Raw genomic sequence first — 21,516 nt, forward strand, 5'->3', positions numbered from 1 at the left:
GTATATACAGTAAGCGCAGCCCCCTCCCCCGGCCGGTCCTGTATATACAGTAAGCGCAGCCCCCTCCCCCGGCCGGTCCTGTATATACAGTAAGCGCAGCCCCCTCCCCCGGCCGGTCCTGTATATACAGTAAGCGCAGCCCCCTCCCCCGGCCGGTCCTGTATATACAGTAAGCGCAGCCCCCTCCCCCGGCCGGTCCTGTATATACAGTAAGCGCAGCCCCCTCCCCCGGCCGGTCCTGTATATACAGTAAGCGCAGCCCCTCCCCTGTGATGATGAGGAGGAGGAGTCAGTGGCAGCCGGTTCTGAATTTGTCAGTCATCTGTGCCATCCTCCCCCTCCTCTCAGCCGAGACACCGTCACCAGCGCTGCCCCCTGCCCGGGTCTGAGCCTGCGCTACAATGGGGGACTGCAGGCTTCCTCTGCCGGGGGGTGATGGCAGCCATACAGCAGAACAGGTATTATATCATTTACTACGAGCAGTGACACAGAATGAGCCGGGGACAGGAGGAGACGTAATGACGCAGCCGGCCGGGATCCGCTGCGTGACCTTCCCGGTCCATAGTGTCACATAACGTGAAGGGGCCACCAATGTATGCAATGATCGTTATACATAAAGATTGTTATAAAAAAGTGTCAGTGTTGCTCATAGCAACCAATCAGATCACTGCTTTCATTATCAGAGCTGCGTTAGATCAATAAAAGTTAGATCAATAAAAGCCGCACTCTGGTTGCTATGGGCAACGTGGTCACTTTTTGTTTGAACAGTCTTTATGCATGGTTACAATCTTACAGCCCATTTAAAGGAACGGTATGACATTGTTTAACATATTGCATAATGCCAGGATGTACCATTAATATGTGACCGGACGCAGTCCGACCACTGGGACCTCATCATTTACGAGAGCGAAGAGGCTTATCCATGATCAGTGTTGGTCCCAGCAGTCTGACGACTACCAATCACCAGTGATCCTTGGGATATGCCATAAATGTTAAAGGGGTTCTCTGAGCTAAAAACAAAACAAACAGAAAAACCTCACAGCTGCAAATGCGATCACATAGGTAAAAAATAGTTTTAAATCCCCCGCCAGGCACGTGATCCCATTACTTAAAGTACCTCCTGTTATATATATATATTTTTTTTTTTTATAAATCCGCTACATAATAATTAAAATAATAAAAAAGGAGCATTTTTGTTGTTTACTTTCTCAGAGATTTGCGCTTCGTTTCTTTGTTACATAACCATTCCTCAGTTACCCCACATTGTAAGGATATGTTCACACAGAGTTTTTTGATGCTGAAAACGTGCCAAAAGGTGTCCGAAAATGTCTCCCATTGAAAAATAAGCGATATGCTCTATCTTCGGGGGTTTACGTCTCTGACCTCCCATTGACATCAATGGGAGGCAGAGAAAGCGTTTTTCACAGCGTTTTTTGCACTCAATGGCCGTGGGCGAAGAATGCAGCGAAAAACGTGGCAAACGGCATGCAGGCAGATCAAAATCTGCCTCAAAATTCCAGATGGAATTTTGAGGCAGATTTTTCTGCCTGCAAAAAACTCAGTGTGAACAGGGCCTAAGACCTAATTTACAGAGTTTTTTGGCAAGAAAACCCGTGTCAAAAACCGCTGCGATAAACAGCCGAAATCACCTACCATTGATTTCAATGGGAGGCTGAGGCGTTTTTTCCCCGCGAGCGGAAAAAAGCGTCATGACCTTTCATGAGGAATTTTCCGCCTCAAAAACTTCCTTGAAATCTGGAAGACAGAAAAAACACCGCTATTTTGGCAAAAAATGCTCGCTGTTTTTTTACTTGGCCTGTAGAAGAGATGCGGCAAAAAATGTTTAAAAAAAAAAAAGCCTGAAGAAAAATCACGGCAAAAAACGTGAGAAGCACAAAACCACTTAAAAAAAAAACGGAGCTGATTTTTCCAGGCAGAATTTTCTGCCTGCAAAAAAACTCTATGTGAACAAGGCCTAAGTTTTGTGGCTTTTGGTCTCCCGCCGAAGTCTAGAACATAAATCAGAAGGTTTTGATGGACATTTAGATGGGCAATCCCCCATAGCAGTGCCAACCACATAGCCAGCCATTGTTCCTATGCCAATCTGTACTGAATCTGCTTGACTGAAGCGATCTGTGGTAGATCGATTCTGCTGGGACACTTAGGTGGCATGCACTTGGGCATCGGTTGTCAACTGACCATATGTTGGGTGCCTCAGATGTGACCGGAGACACTTTTTTTTCTAACATTCATATTGAACCTTCCTTGTTTACTTCCAAAGATCTGTTCGGGTCGTGTGATGGTTACACAGGTGCCCGGCTCCTTACAGGGCAAACCTCTCATAACTGCCCTGTAAGGGTATGTTCACACGGCCTATTTACGGACGTAATTCGGGTGTTTTAACCCCCGAATTACATCCGAAATTACGGCTTGAAAGCGTTGACAAACATCTGCCCATTGAAAGCAATGGGCTGACGTTTGTCTGTTCACACGAGGCGTATATTTACGCGTCGCTGTCAAAAGACGGCGCGTAAATAGACGCCCGCGTCAAAGAAGTGTCTTGTCACTTCTTCAGACGTAAATGGAGCCGTTTTCCATGGAAAACCAGCTCCAGTTACGTCCGTAATGGACGCGGCGTTCAAGCGCCTGCACATGCCGTTACGGCTGAAATGACGGGGCTGTTTTCTCCTGGAAACAGCCCCGTAATTTCAGCCGTTACGGACGCTGCCGTGTGATCATACCCTAAGGGCATGCCCCCACGTGGCGGATTTCCTCCGCAACTGTCCGCATCAATGCCGCACCTAATCCGGGTTGCGGATTACGGCTGCGGATCTGCCCAAAATGTGCAGTAAATTGATGCGGACTAGCTGCTGCGGACTGCGGAAAAAGTGCTTCCCTTCTCTCTATCAGTGCAGGATAGAGAGAAGGGACATCACTTTCCCTAGTGAAAGTAAACGAATTTCATACTTACCGGCCGTTGTCTTGGTGACGCGTCCCTCTTTCGGCATCCAGCCCTACCTCCCTGGATGACGCGGCAGTCCATGTGACCGCTGCAGCCTGTGATTGGCTGCAGCCGTCACTTAGACTGAAACGTCATCCCGGGAGGCCGGACTGGAGACAGAAGCAGGGAGTTCTCGGTAAGTATGAACTTCTATTTTTTTTACAGGTTGCTGTATATTGGGATCGGTAGTCACTGTCCAGGGTGCAGAAACAGTTACTGCCGATCGCTTAACTCTTTCAGCACCCTGGACAGTGACTATTTACTGACGTCTCCTAGCAACGCTCCCGTAATTACGGGAGCCCCATTGACTTCCTCAGTCTGGCTGTAGACCTAGAAATACATAGGTCCAGCCAGAATGAAGAAATGTCATGTTAAAAAAGCATGAGTCCGCAACCAGTCCGCCACTGCTCCGCAACAGACAGAGCATGCTGCGGACACCAAATTCCGCTCCGCAGCCTATGCTCCGCAGCGGAATTTTACGCATCGTCTAAACGAACACTTCTAAATTTAAGTGGAAGTCAATGGAGAAACGGCTCCGCAGCGGAATTCAAGTGAAATTCTGCCACGTGTGAACCCAGCCTAACTGTGAATGAGTCATGCACCTGTGTGATCATCACATGACCAAGTCTGATTTTCAGTCTCAAAAAGTAAACAATGAAGGTTCCCATTCAATGTCTGCAAGCAAAGATCTTAACCCCTTAATGACCAGCCTATTTTGGACCTTAATGAGCATGCTATTTTTTACGTTTTTCAATCGTCGCATTCCAAGAGCTATAACCTTCTTATTTTTGCGTCGACATAGCTGTATAAGGTCTTGTTTTTTGCGGGACAAGTTGTATTTTTTAATAGCACCATTTTGGGGGACATATTATTTATTGATTAACTTTTATTAACTTTTTTTTGGGGGGGGAATAGAAAAAAAATCTGAAATTTCGCCACTCTTTTTTGCGTCCTAAATCTACGCCGTTTACCGTGTGGTATAAATAACACAATAACTTTATTCAGCGGGTTGTTACGATTGCAACGATACCAAATTTGTATAGTTTTGGTATGTTTTACTACTTTTACACAGTAAAAACGCTTTTTTTCATAATTATTTGTTTTTGTGTCTCCGTATTTGAAGAGCCGTAACGTTTTTATTTTTTCGCCGATGCAGTTGTATGAGGGCTTTTTTTTTGCGGGACGACTTGTAGTTTTTATTGGTACCATTTTGGAGTAGATGCGACTTTTTGATCACTTTTTATTACATTTTTTAAAGTCAGGATTCACAGAAAACAGCAATTTTTCCATAGTTTTTTTTTTTTTTTTACGGCGTTCACCGTGCGGGTTAAATAATGTAATAGATTTATAGTCGGGGTCGTTACGGATGCGGCGATACCAAATATGTGTAACTTTTTTACTTTATTTTGTTTTTTTAAGGGTATGTGCACACACACTAATTACGTCCGTAATTGACGGACGTATTTCAGCCGCAAGTCCCGGACCGAACACAGTGCAGGGAGCCGGGCTCCTAGTGTCATACTTATGTACGATGCTAGGAGTCCCTGCCTCGCTGCAGGACAACTGTCCCGTACTGTAAACATGATTATACTACGGGACAGTTGTCCTGCAGCGAGGCAGGGACTCCTAGAGTCGTACATAAGTATGATGCTAGGAGCCCGGCTCCCTGCACTGTGTTCGGTCCGGGACTTGCGGCCGAAATACGTCCGTCAATTACGGACGTAATTAGTGTGTGTGCACATACCCTAATAGTAAAGCATTTTGTAAGGGGAAAAGCTGGGTTTTTTATTTTTTTTCACATTTTTTTTTAAATTAACTTTATTCAACTTTTTTTTCACTTTTTACTAGTCCCATTAGGGGACTATAATATGCGATTCTGCGATCGCATTTATAATACACTGCAATACTTTTGTATTGCAGTGTATTACTGCCTGGCCGTTTAACACGGTCAGGCATCTGCTAGGTCATACCTGCGGCATGATCTAGCAGGCATTCACTCCAGGCAGACCTGGGGGCCTTTATTAGACCCCCGGCTGCCATTAGAGACACTCGGCGATCGTATGGCCGGGTGTCGGTGGGGGAGAGAGGGAGCTCCCTCCCTCTCTCCCTCTCTCCAAAACCACTCAGATGCAGTGCACGCTATTGAGCACCGCATCTGAGGGGTTAAACGTGTGAGATCGATACTAATATCGATCTCACACGTTAGAGCAGGGACGCTCCCAGCCGCCTCTAGCAGCCGAGAGCAGGGAGATCTGACAGTTCCCTGCTCTGTTTACTTATTCCGATGCCGCGACGTAAAAAGTCTATGGCATCGGAATAAGGCCCGTTAGTGACCGACGTAGAAACACGATGGGTCGGTCACTAACGGGTTAAAAAAATGTGTCCAGTATTATTTTTTAGTTTTGGTCATCAGGACTTGTAGAATGTCGTTTGAGACTTGGAGAAGAGACTTGTGCTACAGGTCTAGCCTGTCATACATGCATGCCATTTCTTGGCCCTGTTCACACCTGCGTTCTGAATTCTGTTGTTCTTCTCCGTCAGAGGAGCTGAACAACAGAGACAACCGGCCCCTGTCGGAACCCATTTACTTTAATGGGTTCCGTCAGTGTGTCCATGGATTTACCGGAAACAATAGAGCAGCATGACTCATGTATAGATTAATGCTGAACTTTATGCCAGCCAGGAGGTGGTGCAAGGCCGAGAAAACTGTAGCGTGAGCAGGCTGGGCCAAATTTATCATTCCGTGTGTGCCATTTTGATAAATTTAGCACAATTTTCTCAATTTTTGCCGTCATATAAAATCAAAGCATTTTAAAATATTATCGAAAAATCTCCGTCAATATATTTTCCAGAGTTCACTTTTATTAAGAAACATGGTACCTCATTTATCTAAGCCGTCTGGCAGAAAAACTGGCCTTGTTTTTCATATTAACCAATCAGAGCTCAGTACTGCTCTGGAAAAATAAAAAGTTGCGCTGTGATTTGTTGCTATGGGTAACAAGGTAAGGTTTTAGGTTTTGCTAAATGAGGTGCAATTATCCATTGGTAACATTTAGCACAATAATTTAAAAAAAATATTTCATTGTTCATCAGAAAACGGTGACATGTTTATTATTGTGTCTTTTGTACCCGCTGCAGAATGGCGGCGGTGTTAGCAATGGAGCCAGTGATGAAGATGAGCCTCTCCTCAGGAAGAATTCCCGACGTTTTGTCATTTTTCCAATCCAGTATCAAGACTTTTGGAAAATGTATAAGAAGGCGCAGGCTTCATTTTGGACTGTGGAGGAAGTAAGGGATTGTTACATGAGAGTTTCTCTATATTTTATGTGTTATATAATCAGGACTAGAAAAACCCCAGTATCGAAGTTTCATTTATCAAAAATGTCTAAGGCCTCATGCACACGACAGTGTTTTTGCGGCCGCAATTCCCCCGAAAATCCACGGGAGAATTGTGGCCCCATTCTTTTCTATGGGGCCGTGCACACGACCGTAGTTTTTGCGGTCCGTGCACGGCCCGGGAGCCCGGACCGCAGAAAGAACGGGCATGTCTTATTACGGCCCGGTTCTGCGGTCCGGGCTCATTGAAAACAATGGCCGCGGCCATGTGCATGTGCGGGCGGCCTGCGGCTGACAGTCCGCTGACAGTCCGCAGCCGGCCGACCCGAAAATCACGGCCGTGCACACGACCGTAGTTTTTGCGGTCCGTGCACGGCCCGGGAGCCCGGACCGCAGAAAGAACGGGCATGTCTTATTACGGCCCGGTTCTGCGGTCCGGGCTCATTGAAAACAATGGCCGCGGCCATGTGCATGTGCGGGCGGCCTGCGGCTGACAGTCCGCTGACAGTCCGCAGCCGGCCGACCCGAAAATCACGGCCGTGCACACGGCTACGGTCGTGTGCATGAGGCCTTACAGTAAAATTGCCATTGTTGCCCCTAGTAACCAATCACAGTGCAGCTGTCATATTTCTAGAGCAGTTTAAGAAATGAAAGCTGAGCTCTGATTGGTTGCTATGGACAACATGAGCAGCTTTTCTGTTAGATAGTTTTGACAACTATAGGAAAAATAGGTGACATGTCCTACTGCCGCTGTAATGGCTGCCTGTCCTGTTGTCACTTGTGGAATAACTAAAGCTGGCCATGCACGTATAAGATGGATGTTGTTGGGTTCAGCTGATAATTTAATGTGTATGTGGGTAGCCCGATAGTCTCCTTACATCTGCCTCCTGTGGAAAAAAAGAATCAGTTAGGCCTCATGCATACGACCGTAGCCATGTGCACGGCCGTGATTTTCGGGTCGGCCGGCCCGGACCGGTCCGCAGAACACTGCCGTAATAAGACTTGCCCGTTCTTTCTGCGGTGCGGGCTCCTGGGCCAATCACGGACCGTGAAAACCACGGTCGTGTGCATGGCCCCATAGGAATGAATGGGGCCGCAATTCTCCCGTGGATTTTCGGGGGAATTGCGGCCGCAAAAGCACATTCGTGTGCATGAGGCCTAAGGCCTAGTTCACACGGAGGATTTTGCAGGCAGAAAAAAAATCTGCCTCAAAATTCCTTAAGGAATTTCATGGCAGATTTTGACCTGCTTGCACTTTCTTGTCACGATTTTCGCTGCGTTTTTTCCCCGTGTTTTTTTCCCACAGCCATTAAGGACCGCGGAAAAAAAACCGATTGATTGATTTCAATGGGAGGTTAGAGGCGTAACCGCGGAAAGAAAGAACATGCTGCTTTTTTTTCCTCCGTGTGTCAGAATCGGCGCCAAAAAAAGTGTGAATTGTGCCTTAATTTAGTTTACAAGTTTAATTTAGAGGGGTTTTCCCACAAACACATGTATCCCCTATCCACGGATAGGAAATACATGTGTGATCTTTGGTGGTCCGACCACTGGGACCCCCAGCGATGAGAACAGGGGACCGAAAGTCCCCCGAAGGGCTACATGAGAATGCAGCAGTCCCAGAAATCCAATAGAAATGAATGGAGCGCCGGCCGAGCATGCACACCAGAGCGCCAGTCTCATGTAGCACTTTGGGTGACTTTCGGTCCCCTGTTCTCCGTACCAGGGAGCAGTACTGCCACTGATGTACAGGATCTACGCAGGCGGATCTGTTGTGTACATGAGCCCTAACGCTAAGGGTATGTTCACACGGCCTATTTTCAGCCGTTTTTCGGGCCGTAAACGGCGGAAAATATGGGGGGCTGAACGCCTCCATACATCTGCCCATTGATTTCAATGGGAAAAACGGCGTTCTGTTTCCACGGGGCGTTTTCTACGCGGCTGTTGGTAAAAAAAAGAAGTGCATGTCACTTCTTGAGCCATTTTTGGTCCCTTTTTCATTGGGTCAATAGAAAAACAGCTTGGAAAACGGGCGTAAAAAACGCTTGATACATAAAAAACGGCTGAAAATTAAAGGCTGTTTTCCCTTGAAAACTGCTCTGTATTTTACCGCTGTTTTTGGTTTGACGTGTGAACATAGCCTAAGTGTAAATCATCACTATCATTTTAGCTTTTTTCTGCCTCCCACCCAAAGTATAAAAGTGATGACTGGAGACGCGGCTAGAAGGTTGGGCAATCGAGCACAGTCCTTATTACTTAGAATAGGAGCTGTACAGGAGAGGGTTTGGGTGACATAGGGCTGTCTCGGCATCAATACCGCTCTACTTTCCGGCCTTGTCTCCTGCCGTCACTATAAACTTTGGCGGGAGATGCAGTGAAGATAACATAATAGTGATCTTGTTACTGGTTGGTAATTGACAACATTTATGCCGCTACCATCGCTTTATACTTTACCAAACGCACCTGCAGAAATGTTCAGTTTTGGGGCCTGGTTCTACATTACAGATGTAAGCAGACAGGAAACCAGTATTTTACAATTACATATTCTCAGAGAATTTACTAACCATCTGCTTGTATAAAATATACTGTATATTATAAATATTGTAATAGATGCATATTATCTACTGATTTTTATAATACTGGCATGTGACCTGCTGTATAAAATCTGTTGTATATTAGAATATCTGTATATTGTAATCGATGTGTATTGTAATTTTGCCATATTTTCTACTGTATATAATCTGCTGTATATTAGAATAGATTTGAATTATCTACCGTTTATTATATTACTCGCAAAATATAAATCTAGCAAATATCATTGATGAATATTATCTGCTGTTTATTATAATACTGGCATATTATATACTCTTTGTATTAGGTGGATTTATCCAAAGATACTGCTCACTGGGAGAAGTTGACATCAGATGAGAAGCACTTTATATCCCATGTATTGGCTTTCTTTGCTGCTAGCGATGGCATTGTCAACGAGAATCTGGTAGGTGTAGGATTGTATATGTTGTGTTACTATAGATTACTCTTGACTTCAGGCCACTTATCCCTTCAGAGCACAAACAATCTTAGTACTATGAACATGTTGTTGATGGAAATCCTTCATAATATATTTAGCAGGCCTATGATTAAATACCATTTATACTTACCTGGAACATGCACATAATGCCATATTAACCCCTGTCCATATGTACTATTCACTGTATAACCCCTGTCCATATGCACTATTCACTGTATAACCCCTGTCCATATGCACTATTCACTGTATAACCCCTGTCCATATGTACTATTAACTATATAACCCTTGTCCATATGCACTATTCACTGTATAACCCCTGTCCATATGCACTATTCACTGTATAACCCCTGTCCATATGTACTATTCACTGTATAACCCCTGTCCATATGTACTATTCACTGTATAACCCCTGTCCATATGCACTATTCACTGTATAACCCCTGTCCATATGTACTATTCACTGTATAACCCCTGTCCATATGTACTATTCACTGTATAACCCCTGTCCATATGCACTATTCACTGTTTAACCCCTGTCCATATGTACTATTCACTGTTTAACCCCTGTCCATATGTACTATTCACTGTATAACCCCTGTCCATATGCACTATTCACTGTTTAACCCCTGTCCATATGTACTATTCACTGTATAACCCCTGTCCATATGTACTATTCACTGTATAACCCCTGTCCATATGTACTATTAACTATATAACCCTTGTCCATATGCACTATTCACTGTATAACCCCTGTCCATATGCACTATTCACTGTATAACCCCTGTCCATATGTACTATTCACTGTATAACCCCTGTCCATATGTACTATTCACTGTATAACCCCTGTCCATATGCACTATTCACTGTTTAACCCCTGTCCATATGTACTATTCACTGTTTAACCCCTGTCCATATGTACTATTCACTGTATAACCCCTGTCCATATGCACTATTCACTGTTTAACCCCTGTCCATATGTACTATTCACTATATAACCCCTGTCCATATGTACTATTCACTGTTTAACCCCTGTCCATATGCACTATTCACTGTTTAACCCCTGTCCATATGTACTATTCACTGTATAACCCCTGTCCATATGCACTATTCACTGTATAATACCTGTCCATATGTACTATTCACTGTATAACCCCTGTCCATATGTGCTATTCACTGTATAATCCCTGTCCATATGCACTATTCACTGTATAACCCCTGTCCATATGTACTATTCACTGTATAACCCCTGTCCATATGTACTATTCACTGTATAACCCCTGTCCATATGTACTATTCACTGTATAACCCCTGTCCATATGCACTATTCACTGTATAACCCCTGTCCATATGCACTATTCACTGTATAACCCCTGTCCATATGCACTATTCACTGTATAACCCCTGTCCATATGTACTATTCACTGTATAACCCCTGTCCATATGCACTATTCACTGTATAACCCCTGTCCATATGTACTATTCACTGTATAACCCCTGTCCATATGTACTATTCACTGTATAACCCCTGTCCATATGTACTATTCACTGTATAACCCCTGTCCATATGTACTATTCACTGTATAACTCCTGTCCATATGTACTATTCACTGTATAACCCCTGTCCATATGTACTATTCACTGTATAACCCCTGTCCATATGTACTATTCACTGATTACCTCTGTCCATATGTACTATTCACTGTATAACCCCTGTCCATATGCACTATTCACTGTATAACCCCTGTCCATATGCACTATTCACTGTATAACCCCTGTCCATATGTACTATTCACTGTATAACCCCTGTCCATATGTACTATTCACTGTATAACCCCTGTCCATATGTACTATTCACTGTATAACCCCTGTCCATATGTACTATTCACTGTATAACCCCTGTCCATATGTACTATTCACTGTATAACTCCTGTCCATATGTACTATTCACTGTATAACCCCTGTCCATATGTACTATTCACTGTATAACCCCTGTCCATATGCACTATTCACTGTATAACCCCTGTCCATATGCACTATTCACTGTATAACCCCTGTCCATATGTACTATTAACTATATAACCCTTGTCCATATGCACTATTCACTGTATAACCCCTGTCCATATGCACTATTCACTGTATAACCCGTCCATATGTACTATTCACTGTATAATCCCTGTCCATATGTACTATTCACTGTATAACCCCTGTCCATATGCACTATTCACTGTATAACCCCTGTCCATATGCACTATTCACTGTTTAACCCCTGTCCATATGTACTATTCACTGTTTAACCCCTGTCCATATGTACTATTCACTGTATAACCCCTGTCCATATGTACTATTCACTGTTTAACCCCTGTCCATATGCACTATTCACTGTTTAACCCCTGTCCATATGTACTATTCACTGTATAACCCCTGTCCATATGCACTATTCACTGTATAATACCTGTCCATATGTACTATTCACTGTATAACCCCTGTCCATATGCGCTATTCACTGTATAATCCCTGTCCATATGCACTATTCACTGTATAACCCCTGTCCATATGTACTATTCACTGTATAACCCCTGTCCATATGTACTATTCACTGTATAACCCCTGTCCATATGTACTATTCACTGTATAACCCCTGTCCATATGCACTATTCACTGTATAACCCCTGTCCATATGCACTATTCACTGTATAACCCCTGTCCATATGCACTATTCACTGTATAACCCCTGTCCATATGCACTATTCACTGTATAACCCCTGTCCATATGCACTATTCACTGTATAACCCCTGTCCATATGTACTATTCACTGTATAACCCCTGTCCATATGTACTATTCACTGTATAACCCCTGTCCATATGTACTATTCACTGTATAACCCCTGTCCATATGTACTATTCACTGTATAACCCCTGTCCATATGCACTATTCACTGTATAACCCCTGTCCATATGTACTATTCACTGTATAACCCCTGTCCATATGCACTATTCACTGTATAACCCCTGTCCATATGTACTATTCACTGTATAACCCCTGTCCATATGCACTATTCACTGTATAACCCCTGTCCATATGCACTATTCACTGTATAACCCCTGTCCATATGTACTATTCACTGTATTATCACTGTCCATATGTACTATTCACTGTATAACCTCTGTCCATATGTACTATTCACTGTATAACCCCTGTCCATATGTACTATTCACTGTATAACCCCTGTCCATATGCACTATTCACTGTATAACCCCTGTCCATATGTACTATTCACTGTATAACCCCTGTCCATATGTACTATTCACTGTATAACCCCTGTCCATATGTACTATTCACTGTATAACCTCTGTCCATATGCACTATTCACTGTATAACCCCTGTCCATATGTACTATTCACTGTATAACCCCTGTCCATATGGACTATTCACTGTATAACCCCTGTCCATATGGACTATTCACTGTATAACCCCTGTCCATATGTACTATTCACTGTATAACCCCTGTCCATATGCACTATTCACTGTATAACCCCTGTCCATATGCACTATTCACTGTATAACCCCTGTCCATATGCACTATTCACTGTATAACCCCTGTCCATATGTACTATTCACTGTATAACCCCTGTCCATATGTACTATTCACTGTATAACTCCTGTCCATATGTACTATTCACTGTATAACCCCTGTCCATATGTACTATTCACTGTATAACCCCTGTCCATATGTACTATTCACTGTATAACCCCTGTCCATATGCACTATTCACTGTGTAACCCCTGTCCATAAGTACTATTCACTGTATAACCCCTGTCCATATGTACTATTCACTGTATAACCCCTGTCCATATGTACTATTAACTATATAACCCCTGTCCATATGTACTATTCACTGTATAACCCCTGTCCATATGTACTATTCACTGTATAACCCCTGTCCATATGTACTATTCACTGTATAACCCCTGTCCATATGTACTATTAACTATATAACCCCTGTCCATATGTACTATTCACTGTATTACCCCTGTCCATATGTACTATTCACTGTATAACCCCTGTCCATATGTACTATTAACTGTATAACCCCTGTCCATATGTACTATTCACTGTATAACCACTGTCCATATGCACTATTCACTGTATAACCCCTGTCCATATGCACTATTCACTGTATAACCCCTGTCCATATGTACTATTCACTGTATAACCCCTGTCCATATGCACTATTCACTGTATAACCCCTGTCCATATGTACTATTCACTGTATAACCACTGTCCATATGTACTATTCACTGTATAACCCCTGTCCATATGTACTATTCACTGTATAACCCCTGTCCATATGCACTATTCACTGTATAACTCCTGTCCATATGTACTATTCACTGTATAACCCCTGTCCATATGTACTATTCACTGTATAACCCCTGTCTATATATACTATTCACTGTATAACCCCTGTCCATATGTACTATTCGCTGTATAACCCCTGTCCATATGCACTATTCACTGTATAACCCCTGTCCATATGCACTATTCACTGTATAACTCCTGTCCATATGTACTATTCACTGTATAACCCCTGTCTATATATAATATTCACTGTATAACCCCTGTCCATATGCACTATTCACTGTATAACCCCTGTCTATATATAATATTCACTGTATAACCCCTGTCCATATGCACTATTCACTGTATACCTCTGTCCATATGCACTATTCACTGTATAACCCCTGTCCATATGCACTATTCACTGTATAACCCCTGTCTATATATAATATTCACTGTATAACCCCTGTCCATATGCACTATTCACTGTATACCTCTGTCCATATGCACTATTCACTGTATAACCCCTGTCCATATGCACTATTCACTGTATAACCCCTGTCCATATGCACTATTCACTGTATACCTCTGTCCATATGCACTATTCACTGTATAACCCCTGTCCATATGCACTATTCACTGTATAACTCCTGTCCATATGTACTATTCACTGTATAACCCCTTTCCATAAGTACTATTCACTGTATAACCCCTGTCCATATGCACTATTCACTGTATAACTCCTGTCCATATGTACTATTCACTGTATAACCCCTGTCTATATATACTATTCACTGTATAACCCCTGTCCATATGCACTATTCACTGTATAACCCCTGTCCATATGTACTATTCACTGTATAATCCCTGTCCATATGTACTATTCACTGTATAACCCCTGTCCATATGCACTATTCACTGTTTAACCCCTGTCCATATGTACTATTCACTGTTTAACCCCTGTCCATATGTACTATTCACTGTATAACCCCTGTCCATATGTACTATTCACTGTATAACCCCTGTCCATATGCACTATTCACTGTTTAACCCCTGTCCATATGTACTATTCACTGTATAACCCCTGTCCATATGCACTATTCACTGTATAATACCTGTCCATATGTACTATTCACTGTATAACCCCTGTCCATATGCGCTATTCACTGTATAATCCCTGTCCATATGCACTATTCACTGTATAACCCCTGTCCATATGTACTATTCACTGTATAACCCCTGTCCATATGTACTATTCACTGTATAACCCCTGTCCATATGTACTATTCACTGTATAACCCCTGTCCATATGCACTATTCACTGTATAACCCCTGTCCATATGCACTATTCACTGTATAACCCCTGTCCATATGCACTATTCACTGTATAACCCCTGTCCATATGCACTATTCACTGTATAACCCCTGTCCATATGCACTATTCACTGTATAACCCCTGTCCATATGTACTATTCACTGTATAACCCCTGTCCATATGTACTATTCACTGTATAACCCCTGTCCATATGTACTATTCACTGTATAACCCCTGTCCATATGTACTATTCACTGTATAACCCCTGTCCATATGCACTATTCACTGTATAACCCCTGTCCATATGTACTATTCACTGTATAACCCCTGTCCATATGCACTATTCACTGTATAACCCCTGTCCATATGTACTATTCACTGTATAACCCCTGTCCATATGTACTATTCACTGTATAACCCCTGTCCATATGCACTATTCACTGTATAACCCCTGTCCATATGTACTATTCACTGTATAACCCCTGTCCATATGTACTATTCACTGTATAACCCCTGTCCATATGTACTATTAACTATATAACCCCTGTCCATATGTACTATTCACTGTATTACCCCTGTCCATATGTACTATTCACTGTATAACCCCTGTCCATATGTACTATTAACTGTATAACCCCTGTCCATATGTACTATTCACTGTGTAACCACTGTCCATATGCACTATTCACTGTATAACCCCTGTCCATATGCACTATTCACTGTATAACCCCTGTCCATATGTACTATTCACTGTATAACCCCTGTCCATATGCACTATTCACTGTATAACCCCTGTCCATATGTACTATTCACTGTATAACCACTGTCCATATGTACTATTCACTGTATAACCCCTGTCCATATGTACTATTCACTGTATAACCCCTGTCCATATGCACTATTCACTGTATAACTCCTGTCCATATGTACTATTCACTGTATAACCCCTGTCCATATGTACTATTCACTGTATAACCCCTGTCTATATATACTATTCACTGTATAACCCCTGTCCATATGTACTATTCGCTGTATAACCCCTGTCCATATGCACTATTCACTGTATAACCCCTGTCCATATGCACTATTCACTGTATAACTCCTGTCCATATGTACTATTCACTGTATAACCCCTGTCTATATATAATATTCACTGTATAACCCCTGTCCATATGCACTATTCACTGTATAACCCCTGTCTATATATAATATTCACTGTATAACCCCTGTCCATATGCACTATTCACTGTATACCTCTGTCCATATGCACTATTCACTGTATAACCCCTGTCCATATGCACTATTCACTGTATAACCCCTGTCCATATGCACTATTCACTGTATACCTCTGTCCATATGCACTATTCACTGTATAACCCCTGTCCATATGCACTATTCACTGTATAACTCCTGTCCATATGTACTATTCACTGTATAACCCCTGTCCATAAGTACTATTCACTGTATAACCCCTGTCCATATGCACTATTCACTGTATAACTCCTGTCCATATGTACTATTCACTGTATAACCCCTGTCCATAAGTACTATTCACTGTATAACCCCTGTCCATATGCACTATTCACTGTATAACTCCTGTCCATATGTACTATTCACTGTATAACCCCTGTCTATATATACTATTCACTGTATAACCCCTGTCCATATGCACTATTCACTGTATAACCCCTGTCCATATGTACTATTCACTGTATCACCCCTGTCCATAAGTACTATTCACTGTATAACCCCTGTCCATATGTACTATTCACTGTATAACCCCTGTCCATATGTACTATTCACTGTATAATCCCTGTCCATATGTACTATTCACTATATAACCCCTGTCCATATGTACTATTCACTGTATAACCCCTGTCCATATGTACTATTCACTGTATAACCCCTGTCCATATGGACTATTCACTGTATAACCCCTGTCCATATGCACTATTCACTGTATAACCCCTGTCCATATGCACTATTCACTGTATAACCCCTGTCCATATGCACTATTCACTGTATAACCCCTGTCCATATGTACTATTCACTGTATCACCCCTGTCCATAAGTACTATTCACTGTATAACCCCTGTCCATATGTACTATTCACTGTATAACCCCTGTCCATATGTACTATTCACTGTATAATCCCTGTCCATATGTACTATTCACTATATAACCCCTGTCCATATGTACTATTCACTGTATAACCCCTGTCCATATGTACTATTCACTGTATAACCCCTGTCCATATGGACTATTCACTGTATAACCCCTGTCCATATGCACTATTCACTGTATAACCCCTGTCCATATGCACTATTCACTGTATAACCCCTGTCCATATGCACTATTCACTGTATAACCCCTGTCCATATGCACTATTCACTGTATAACCCCTGTCCATATGTACTATTCACTGTATTATCCCTGTCCATATGTACTATTCACTGTATAACCTCTGTCCATATGTACTATTCACTGTATAACCCCTGTCCATATGTACTATTCACTGTATAACCCCTGTCCATATGTACTATTCACTGTATAACCCCTGTCCATATGTACTATTCACTGTATAACCCCTGTCCATATGGACTATTCACTGTATAACCCCTGTCCATATGCACTATTCACTGTATAACCCCTGTCCATATGCACTATTCACTGTATAACCCCTGTCCATATGCACTATTCACTGTATAACCCCTGTCCATATGCACTATTCACTGTATAACCCCTGTCCATATGTACTATTCACTGTATTATCCCTGTCCATATGTACTATTCACTGTATAACCTCTGTCCATATGTACTATTCACTGTATAACCCCTGTCCATATGTACTATTCACTGTATAACCCCTGTCCATATGCACTATTCACTGTATAACCCCTGTCCATATGTACTATTCACTGTATAACCCCTGTCCATATGCACTATTCACTGTATAACCCCTGTCCATATGTACTATTCACTGTATAACCCCTGTCCATATGTACTATTCACTGTATAACCCCTGTCCATATGCACTATTCACTGTATAACCCCTGTCCATATGCACTATTCACTGTATAACCCCTGTCCATATGTACTATTCACTGTATAACCCCTGTCCATATTCACTATTCACTGTATAACCCCTGTCCATATGTACTATTCACTGTATAACCCCTGTCCATATGCACTATTCACTGTATAACCCCTGTCCATATGTACTATTCACTGTATTATCCCTGTCCATATGTACTATTCACTGTATAACCCCTGTCCATATGTACTATTCACTGTATAACCCCTGTCCATATGTACTATTCACTGTATAACCCCTGTCCATATGCACTATTCACTGTATAACCCCTGTCCATATGTACTATTCACTGTATAACCCCTGTCCATATGTACTATTCACTGTATTACCCCTGTCCATATGTACTATTCACTGTATTACCCCTGTCCATATGTACTATTCACTGTATTACCCCTGTCCATATGTACTATTCACTGTATTACCCCTGTCCATATGTACTATTCACTGTATAACCCCTGTCCATATGTACTATTAACTATATAACCCCTGTCCATATGTACTATTCACTGTATTATCCCTGTCCATATGTACTATTCACTGTATAACCCCTGTCCATATGTACTATTCACTGTATAACCCCTGTCCATATGTACTATTCACTGTATACCTCTGTCCATATGCACTATTCACTGTATTATCCCTGTCCATATGTACTATTCACTGTATAACCCCTGTCCATATGTACTATTCACTGTATAACCCCTGTCCATATGTACTATTCACTGTATACCTCTGTCCATATGTACTATTCACTGTATACCTCTGTCCATATGTACTATTCACTGTATAACCCCTGTCCATATGTACTATTCACTGTATTACCCCTGTCCATATGTACTATTCACTGTATTACCCCTGTCCATATGTACTATTCACTGTATTACCCCTGTCCATATGTACTATTCACTGTATTACCCCTGTCCATATGTACTATTCACTGTATAACCCCTGTCCATATGTACTATTAACTATATAACCCCTGTCCATATGTACTATTCACTGTATAACCCCTGTCCATATGTACTATTCACTGTATAACCCCTGTCCATATGTACTATTCACTGTATAACCCCTGTCCATATGTACTATTCACTGTATACCTCTGTCCATATGCACTATTCACTGTATTATCCCTGTCCATATGTACTATTCACTGTATAACCCCTGTCCATATGTACTATTCACTGTATAACCCCTGTCCATATGTACTATTCACTGTATACCTCTGTCCATATGTACTATTCACTGTATAACCCCTGTCCATATGTACTATTCACTGTATAATCCCTGTCCATATGTACTATTCACTATATAACCCCTGTCCATATGTACTATTCACTGTATAACCCCTGTCCATATGTACTATTCACTGTATAACCCCTGTCCATATGGACTATTCACTGTATAACCCCTGTCCATATGCACTATTCACTGTATAACCCCTGTCCATATGCACTATTCACTGTATAACCCCTGTCCATATGCACTATTCACTGTATAACCCCTGTCCATATGCACTATTCACTGTATAACCCCTGTCCATATGTACTATTCACTGTATTATCCCTGTCCATATGTACTATTCACTGTATAACCTCTGTCCATATGTACTATTCACTGTATAACCCCTGTCCATATGTACTATTCACTGTATAACCCCTGTCCATATGTACTATTCACTGTATAACCCCTGTCCATATGTACTATTCACTGTATAACCCCTGTCCATATGGACTATTCACTGTATAACCCCTGTCCATATGCACTATTCACTGTATAACCCCTGTCCATATGCACTATTCACTGTATAACCCCTGTCCATATGCACTATTCACTGTATAACCCCTGTCCATATGCACTATTCACTGTATAACCCCTGTCCATATGTACTATTCACTGTATTATCCCTGTCCATATGTACTATTCACTGTATAACCTCTGTCCATATGTACTATTCACTGTATAACCCCTGTCCATATGTACTATTCACTGTATAACCCCTGTCCATATGCACTATTCACTGTATAACCCCTGTCCATATGTACTATTCACTGTATAACCCCTGTCCATATGCACTATTCACTGTATAACCCCTGTCCATATGTACTATTCACTGTATAACCCCTGTCCATATGTACTATTCACTGTATAACCCCTGTCCACATGCACTATTCACTGTATAACCCCTGTCCATATGCACTATTCACTGTATAACCCCTGTCCATATGTACTATTCACTGTATAACCCCTGTCCATATTCACTATTCACTGTATAACCCCTGTCCATATGTACTATTCACTGTATAACCCCTGTCCATATGCACTATTCACTGTATAACCCCTGTCCATATGTACTATTCACTGTATTATCCCTGTCCATATGTACTATTCACTGTATAACCCCTGTCCATATGTACTATTCACTGTATAACCCCTGTCCATATGTACTATTCACTGTATACCTCTGTCCATATGTACTATTCACTGTATACCTCTGTCCATATGTACTATTCACTGTATAACCCCTGTCCATATGTACTATTCACTGTATTACCCCTGTCCATATGTACTATTCACTGTATTACCCCTGTCCATATGTACTATTCACTGTATTACCCCTGTCCATATGTACTATTCACTGTATTACCCCTGTCCATATGTACTATTCACTGTATAACCCCTGTCCATATGTACTATTAACTATATAACCCCTGTCCATATGTACTATTCACTGTATAACCCCTGTCCATATGTACTATTCACTGTATAACCCCTGTCCATATGTACTATTCACTGTATAACCCCTGTCCATATGTACTATTCACTGTATACCTCTGTCCATATGCACTATTCACTGTATTATCCCTGTCCATATGTACTATTCACTGTATAACCCCTGTCCATATGTACTATTCACTGTATAACCCCTGTCCATATGTACTATTCACTGTATACCTCTGTCCATATGTACTATTCACTGTATAACCCCTGTCCATATGTACTATTCACTGTATAATCCCTGTCCATATGTACTATTCACTATATAACCCCTGTCCATATGTACTATTCACTGTATAACCCCTGTCCATATGTACTATTCACTGTATAACCCCTGTCCATATGGACTATTCACTGTATAACCCCTGTCCATATGCACTATTCACTGTATAACCCCTGTCCATATGCACTATTCACTGTATAACCCCTGTCCATATGCACTATTCACTGTATAACCCCTGTCCATATGCACTATTCACTGTATAACCCCTGTCCATATGTACTATTCACTGTATTATCCCTGTCCATATGTACTATTCACTGTATAACCTCTGTCCATATGTACTATTCACTGTATAACCCCTGTCCATATGTACTATTCACTGTATAACCCCTGTCCATATGTA

At 41.9% G+C, this 21,516-nt stretch overlaps 1 protein-coding gene across 1 annotated transcript in view; it reads left to right on the forward strand.

Annotated features, from left to right (window-relative positions):
- Positions 1 to 288: 288 nt before the first annotated feature.
- Positions 289 to 21,516, forward strand: part of RRM2B (ribonucleotide reductase regulatory TP53 inducible subunit M2B) — a 77,161-nt gene continuing 55,933 nt past the window's right edge. The window contains exons 1-3 of the mRNA XM_075825902.1: positions 289 to 458; positions 6,140 to 6,289; positions 9,213 to 9,329. Of these exons, the coding sequence (XP_075682017.1) occupies positions 402 to 458; positions 6,140 to 6,289; positions 9,213 to 9,329 (324 nt within the window). The 5' untranslated portion in view covers positions 289 to 401. The remainder of the gene's footprint in view (positions 459 to 6,139; positions 6,290 to 9,212; positions 9,330 to 21,516) is intronic.

This window comes from Rhinoderma darwinii, chromosome 5 (assembly GCF_050947455.1).
Source record: "Rhinoderma darwinii isolate aRhiDar2 chromosome 5, aRhiDar2.hap1, whole genome shotgun sequence".
NCBI lineage: Eukaryota > Metazoa > Chordata > Amphibia > Anura > Rhinodermatidae > Rhinoderma > Rhinoderma darwinii.